General features: G+C 57.9%; 1 protein-coding gene across 1 annotated transcript in view; it reads left to right on the top strand.

Moving 5' to 3' along the window:
- Positions 1 to 6,703, top strand: part of selenoh (selenoprotein H) — a gene marked incomplete at its 3' end in the record, with an annotated part of 16,049 nt that extends 9,346 nt beyond the window's left edge. The window contains exons 2-3 of the mRNA XM_072494593.1: positions 466 to 473; positions 6,579 to 6,703. Of these exons, the coding sequence (XP_072350694.1) occupies positions 466 to 473; positions 6,579 to 6,703 (133 nt within the window). The remainder of the gene's footprint in view (positions 1 to 465; positions 474 to 6,578) is intronic.
- Between the last annotated feature and the right edge of the window lie 465 nt (positions 6,704 to 7,168).

Raw genomic sequence — 7,168 nt, 5'->3', positions numbered from 1 at the left:
AGGTTTCCCCCTCTCACCCCGCTGCTAATCACCTTTGAACCTATCCCCCCCCCGCTGGCCCTCAGCCAGGGGTCACAGTGAACTCTAGTCTTTCGGGGCCCGAGGAAGGGCCACGTGTGGGGTTCCCCGGGGGGGGGGGGGGGGGGGGGGGGTCGGTATTCCGACCCCCGCCTTTCCTGATCCGTGGGACGGAGAGAGCGGGGCACAAGTTCAGAACATGCAGATGGCACAATGCTTGGAGTTCTGGCGTTAAACTTCACCAGGGCACCGACTGGTAGGGTGGGCAGGGCAGCGGCAGGCGAAATTTAATTCTGAGGAGCGCACAGTGATTTGTTTCCAAGAACAATAGAGCACAGGAACAGGCCCTTCGGCCCTCCAAGCCTGTACCGGTCATGGAACCTGGGAGGAAAAACGGAGCGAGAAAGGCGAAAACTAAAGGTTACAATTCTCACCTTTATTCCAAAGGGAATGGAGTATAAACATTGGGAAGTCTTGGTAAAACTGCACAGGGCACGAGTTAGACCACAGCTGGGGAGAGAGAGGGAAAGATAGACTGATACTGGAGTTGGTCCAGAGGAGGTTCACTGGGTTGACCCTGGGTAGGGAGGGATTGTGTTATGAGGAGGGGTTGAGTAGGCCGGGGCCACTCCTCATTGGGAGTTTAGAAGAATGAGAGGCGACCTTATTGAGAATCTCAGAGTGAGGGGGAGATGCTGAGAGGATGTTTCCCCGTGTGGGAGAGTCTGGGCCCAGAGGGCAGAATCTCAGAGTGAGGGGAGATTCTGAGAGAATGTTTCCCCATGTGGGAGAGTCTGGGCCCAGAGGGCAGAATCTCAGAGTGAGGGGAGATTCTGAGAGGATGTTTCCCCATGTGGGAGAGTCTGGGCCCAGAAGGCAGAATCTCAGAGTGAGGGGAGATTCTGAGAGGATGTTTCCCCATGTGGGAGAGTCTGGGCCCAGAGGGCAGAATCTCAGAGTGAGGGGAGATTCTGAGAGGATGTTTCCCCGTGTGGGAGAGTCTGGGCCCAGAGGGCAGAATCTCAGAGTGAGGGGAGATTCTGAGAGGATGTTTCCCCATGTGGGAGAGTCTGGGCCCAGAGGGCAGAATCTCAGAGTGAGGGGAGATTCTGAGAGGATGTTTCCCCATGTGGGAGAGTCTGGGCCCAGAGGGCAGAATCTCAGAGTGAGGGGAGATTCTGAGAGGATGTTTCCCCCATGTGGGAGAGTCTGGGCCCAGAGGGCAGAATCTCAGAGTGAGGGGAGATTCTAAGAGGATGTTTCCCCGTGTGGGAGAGTCTGGGCCCAGAGGACAGAATCTCAGAGTGAGGGGAGATGCTGAGAGGATGTTTCCCCGTGTGGGAGAGTCTGGGCCCAGAGGGCAGAATCTCAGAGTGAGGGGAGATTCTGAGAGGATGTTTCCCCGTGTGGGAGAGTCTGGGCCCAGAGGACAGAATCTCAGAGTGAGGGGAGATTCTGAGAGGATGTTTCCCCGTGTGGGAGAGTCTGGGCCCAGAGGACAGAATCTCAGAGTGAGGGGAGATGCTGAGAGGATGTTTCCCCGTGTGGGAGAGTCTGGGCCCAGAGGGCAGAATCTCAGAGTGAGGGGAGATTCTGAGAGGATGTTTCCCCATGTGGGAGAGTCTGGGCCCAGAGGACAGAATCTCAGAGTGAGGGGAGATGCTGAGAGGATGTTTCCCCGTGTGGGAGAGTCTGGGCCCAGAGGGCAGAATCTCAGAGTGAGGGGAGATTCTGAGGGGATGTTTCCCCGTGTGGGAGAGTCTGGGCCCAGAGGACAGAATCTCAGAGTGAGGGGAGATGCTGAGAGGATGTTTCCCCGTGTGGGAGAGTCTGGGCCCAGAGGGCAGAATCTCAGAGTGAGGGGAGATTCTGAGAGGATGTTTCCCCGTGTGGGAGAGTCTGGGCCCAGAGGACAGAATCTCAGAGTGAGGGGAGATTCTGAGAGGATGTTTCCCCGTGTGGGAGAGTCTGGGCCCAGAGGACAGAATCTCAGAGTGAGGGGAGATGCTGAGAGGATGTTTCCCCGTGTGGGAGAGTCTGGGCCCAGAGGGCAGAATCTCAGAGTGAGGGGAGATTCTGAGAGGATGTTTCCCCATGTGGGAGAGTCTGGGCCCAGAGGGCAGAATCTCAGAGTGAGGGGAGATTCTGAGAGGATGTTTCCCCGTGTGGGAGAGTCTGGGCCCAGAGGGCAGAATCTCAGAGTGAGGGGAGATTCTGAGAGGATGTTTCCCCGTGTGGGAGAGTCTGGGCCCAGAGGACAGAATCTCAGAGTGAGGGGAGATGCTGAGAGGATGTTTCCCCGTGTGGGAGAGTCTGGGCCCAGAGGGCAGAATCTCAGAGTGAGGGGAGATTCTGAGAGGATGTTTCCCCGTGTGGGAGAGTCTGGGCCCAGAGGGCAGAATCTCAGAGTGAGGGGAGATTCTGTGAGGATGTTTCCCCGTGTGGGAGAGTCTGGGCCCAGAGGACAGAATGTCAGAGTGAGGGGAGATTCTGAGAGGATGTTTCCCCGTGTGGGAGAGTCTGGGCACAGAGGACAGAATCTCAGAGTGAGGGGAGATTCTGAGAGGATGTTTCCCCGTGTGGGAGAGTCTGGGCCCAGAGGGCAGAATCTCAGAGTGAGGGGAGATGCTGAGAGGATGTTTCCCCGTGTGGGAGAGTCTGGGCCCAGAGGGCAGAATCTCAGAGTGAGGGGAGATTCTGAGAGGATGTTTCCCTGTGTGGGAGAGTCTGGGAGCAGAGGGCGGAATCTCAGAGTGAGGGGAGATTCTGAGAGGATGTTTCCCCGTGTGGGAGAGTCTGGGCCCAGAGGACAGAATCTCAGAGTGAGGGGAGATGCTGAGAGGATGTTTCCCCGTGTGGGAGAGTCTGGGCCCAGAGGACAGAATCTCAGAGTGAGGGGAGATGCTGAGAGGATGTTTCCCCGTGTGGGAGAGTCTGGGCCCAGAGGACAGAATCTCAGAGTGAGGGGAGATTCTGAGAGGATGTTTCCCCGTGTGGGAGAGTCTGGGCCCAGAGGGCAGAATCTCAGAGAGAGAGGAGATTCTGAGAGGATGTTTCCCCGTGTGGGAGAGTCTGGGCCCAGAGGACAGAATCTCAGAGTGAGGGGAGATTCTGAGAGGATGTTTCCCCGTGTGGGAGAGTCTGGGCCCAGAGGACAGAATCTCAGAGTGAGGGGAGATGCTGAGAGGATGTTTCCCCGTGTGGGAGAGTCTGGGCCCAGAGGGCAGAATCTCAGAGTGAGGGGAGATTCTGAGAGGATGTTTCCCCGTGTGGGAGAGTCTGGGCCCAGAGGACAGAATCTCAGAGTGAGGGGAGATTCTGAGAGGATGTTTCCCCGTGTGGGAGAGTCTGGGCCCAGAGGACAGAATCTGAGAGTGAGGGGAGATTCTGAGAGGATGTTTCCCCGTGTGGGAGAGTCTGGGCCCAGAGGGCAGAATCTCAGAGTGAGGGGTGATTCTGAGAGGATGTTTCCCCGTGTGGGAGAGTCTGGGCCCAGAGGACAGAATCTCAGAGTGAGGGGAGATGCTGAGAGGATGTTTCCCCGTGTGGGAGAGTCTGGGCCCAGAGGGCAGAATCTCAGAGTGAGGGGAGATTCTGAGAGGATGTTTCCCCCGTGTGGGAGAGTCTGGGCCCAGAGGGCAGAATCTCAGAGTGAGGGGAGATTCTGTGAGGATGTTTCCCCGTGTGGGAGAGTCTGGGCCCAGAGGACAGAATGTCAGAGTAAGGGGAGATTCTGAGAGGATGTTTCCCCCGTGTGGGAGAGTCTGGGCCCAGAGGACAGAATCTCAGAGTGAGGGGAGATTCTGAGAGGATGTTTCCCCGTGTGGGAGAGTCTGGGCCCAGAGGACAGAATCTCAGAGTGAGGGGAGATTCTGAGAGGATGTTTCCCCGTGTGGGAGAGTCTGGGCCCAGAGGGCAGAATCTCAGAGTGAGGGGTGATTCTGAGAGGATGTTTCCCCGTGTGGGAGAGTCCGGGCCCAGAGGACAGAATCTCAGAGTGAGGGGAGATTCTGAGAGGATGTTTCCCCGTGTGGGAGAGTCTGGGCCCAGAGGACAGAATCTCAGAGTGAGGGGAGATTCTGAGAGGATGTTTCCCCGTGTGGGAGAGTCTGGGCCCAGAGGACAGAATCTCAGAGTGAGGGGAGATTCTGAGAGGATGTTTCACCGTGTGGGAGAGTCTGGGCCCAGAGGACAGAATCTCAGAGTGAGGGGAGATTCTGAGAGGATGTTTCCCCGTGTGGGAGAGTCTGGGCCCAGAGGACAGAATCTCAGAGTGAGGGGAGATTCTGAGAGGATGTTTCACCGTGTGGGAGAGTCTGGGAGCAGAGGACAGAATCTCAGAGTGAGGGGAGATTCTGAGAGGATGTTTCCCCGTGTGGGAGAGTCTGGGAGCAGAGGACAGAATCTCAGAGTGAGGGTCGATGCTGAGAGGATGTTTCCCCGTGTGGGAGTGTCTGGGAGCAGAGGGCAGAATCTCAGAGTGAGGGGTGATTCTGAGAGGATGTTTCCCCGTGTGGGAGAGTCTGGGAGCAGAGGACAGAATCTCAGAGTGAGGGGAGATTCTGAGAGGATGTTTCCCCGTGTGGGAGAGTCTGGGAGCAGAGGACAGAATCTCAGAGTGAGGGGAGATGCTGAGAGGATGTTTCCCCGTGTGGGAGAGTCTGGGCCCAGAGGGCAGAATCTCAGAGTGAGGGGAGATTCTGAGAGGATGTTTCCCCGTGTGGGAGAGTCTGGGAGCAGAGGGCAGAATCTCAGAGTGAGGGTCGATGCTGAGAGGATGTTTCCCCGTGTGGGAGAGTCTGGGAGCAGAGGGCAGAATCTCAGAGTGAGGGGTGATTCTGAGAGGATGTTTCCCCGTGTGGGAGAGTCTGGGCCCAGAGGGCAGAATCTCAGAGTGAGGGGAGATTCTGAGAGGATGTTTCCCCGTGTGGGAGAGTCTGGGAGCAGAGGGCAGAATCTCAGAGTGAGGGTCGATGCTGAGAGGATGTTTCCCCGTGTGGGAGAGTCTGGGCCCAGAGGGCAGAATCTCAGAGTGAGGGGAGATTCTGAGAGGATGTTTCCCCGTGTGGGAGAGTCTGGGCCCAGAGGACAGAATCTCAGAGTGAGGGGAGATTCTGAGAGGATGTTTCCCCGTGTGGGAGAGTCTGGGCCCAGAGGACAGAATGTCAGAGTGAGGGGAGATTCTGAGAGGATGTTTCCCCGTGTGGGAGAGTCTGGGCCCAGAGGACAGAATCTCAGAGTGAGGGGAGATTCTGAAAGGATGTTTCCCCGTGTGAGAGAGTCTGGGCCCAGAGGACAGAATCTCAGAGTGAGGGGTCGCCCATTTCACACCGAGATGAGGAGGAATATCTTCTCTCAGAGGGGAGTGAGTGTGGAACTCTTCACCGCAGAGAGCTGTCGAGACTGGGCCACTAAGTATGTTCAAGGCCGAGACAGACAGTCAAAGAGTGAGGGGGTCGAGGTTAAGGCGGGAAAGTGGGGAGTTGACAGAGCAGATCAGACTCAATCTCATTGAGTGGCGAGGCAGATTCGATGGGCCAACTTCTGCCCCTCCGTCTTATGGTCTATTGGGGTAAGGTGGGCCCAGGAGCAAGGGGACCCTGCGGGGGGGGGGGGGGGGGGGGTAGCAGATCGCCCCTTACCCCCTCAGATCCTTGCGGGTTGGAACAGGGGATATTTACAGAAACCATTGAAGGTGGAGCGAGCAGGGAGTAAGGCAGAGCGTATCCTGGGCTTTTATCAATAGGGGTAGATTCCCCGAAAACAAGGGAGTTCTTTTAAACCCGTTTGAAACCCAGGTTTCGGCCACGACTGGACTCTTGTGTCCCCGTTCTGGGTGTCGCGTGTGATGATGTGGAGGCTTCAGCGAGAGAGCGCGTGAACGATTCACGGAGAATGGTTTCCCCGCTCTCCCCCCCCCCCCCCCCCCCGCTCCCCCTCCGGGACGAGGAACGTCTTCCCCTCGCCTCGTGGGGAAGACCGTCCCTCACTGCGCGGGGGCCCTATCTGCCTCAGCAGTACGGAGGAGGCCGTTCCTGCAACTCCATCACCCATTCCCGTCAATCGTTGGCGCGGAGGGGGTGGGGGAGAAGGAGGGGGTGACCTTAACGGAAACGGGGCAAGGCCCTTGGAGGGTTTGTCGGAGCCAATGCGGAGAGAGAGGCTGCTCTCGGGACGAGGGCGTCGGCCATTTTGGACGGGGTGGAGGGGAAATCTCTTCACTCCGGGGCTGGTGAATCTTAGGAATTCTCGACGCCCCACCCCCCCTCCCCCCCCCCACCACCACCTCCTCCCGCTCCCCCTCCAGAGGGCTGGGTTGCCGGGAAGGTTCCGGGAGTGAGACCGAGAGATTTTTCTTGCACGCTGAGGGGAATTGTGGGACGCGGGACGTGGCAGGATTGTGGCGACGAGGGAGGAGTTCGGCCGCGATCATGTCGGACAGCCCGGCAGTCGCGAGGGGCTGAACGGCCCCCCCTCCTGCTCCGGTTTCTGAGGCGTCGTTTTCAGTGTCGGTCCGGATTTTCTCACTCGCCCCCCCCTTTGTGTCCTGTCCCCCACAGAGGTGGTGCTGTGGAGCGGGCTGAGGAAAGGGCCACCTCGCCGACTAAAATTCCCGGATACCCGACAGGTGCTGGACATCATGAGAAGATCGGTGCAGCTGCGTGGGGACAGCAGCAGCTCCAAGGTGAGGGGAGGGGCGTACTCCTTCTCCCAGTACTGAGGGAGTGCCGCACTGTCAGAGGGTCAGTCCTGAGGAAGTGCTGCACTGTCAGAGGGTCAGTACTGAGGAAGTGCTGCACTGTCAGAGGGTCAGTACTGAGGGAGAGCTGCACTGTCAGAGGGTCAGTACTGAGGGAGCGCTGCACTGTCAGAGGGTCAGTGCTGAGGGAGTGCTGCACTGTCAGAGGGTCAGTACTGAGGGAGTGCCGCACTGTCAGAGGGTCAGTACTGAGGGAGTGCTGCACGGTCAGAGGGTCAGTACTGAGGGAGTGCTGCACTGCCAGAGGGTCAGTACTGAGGGAGTGCTGCACTGTCAGAGGGTCAGTACTGAGGAAGTGCTGCACTGTCAGAGGGTCAGTACTGAGGAAGTGCTGCACTGTCAGAGGGTCAGTACTGAGGCAGTGCTGCACTGTCAGAGGGTCAGTACTGA

The sequence above is a fragment of the Scyliorhinus torazame genome, unplaced genomic scaffold (assembly GCF_047496885.1).
Source record: "Scyliorhinus torazame isolate Kashiwa2021f unplaced genomic scaffold, sScyTor2.1 scaffold_687, whole genome shotgun sequence".
Taxonomy (NCBI): domain Eukaryota; kingdom Metazoa; phylum Chordata; class Chondrichthyes; order Carcharhiniformes; family Scyliorhinidae; genus Scyliorhinus; species Scyliorhinus torazame.
The sequence above is the reverse complement of the archived record's forward strand: the minus strand, read 5'-3'. Positions and strand labels throughout refer to the sequence as shown.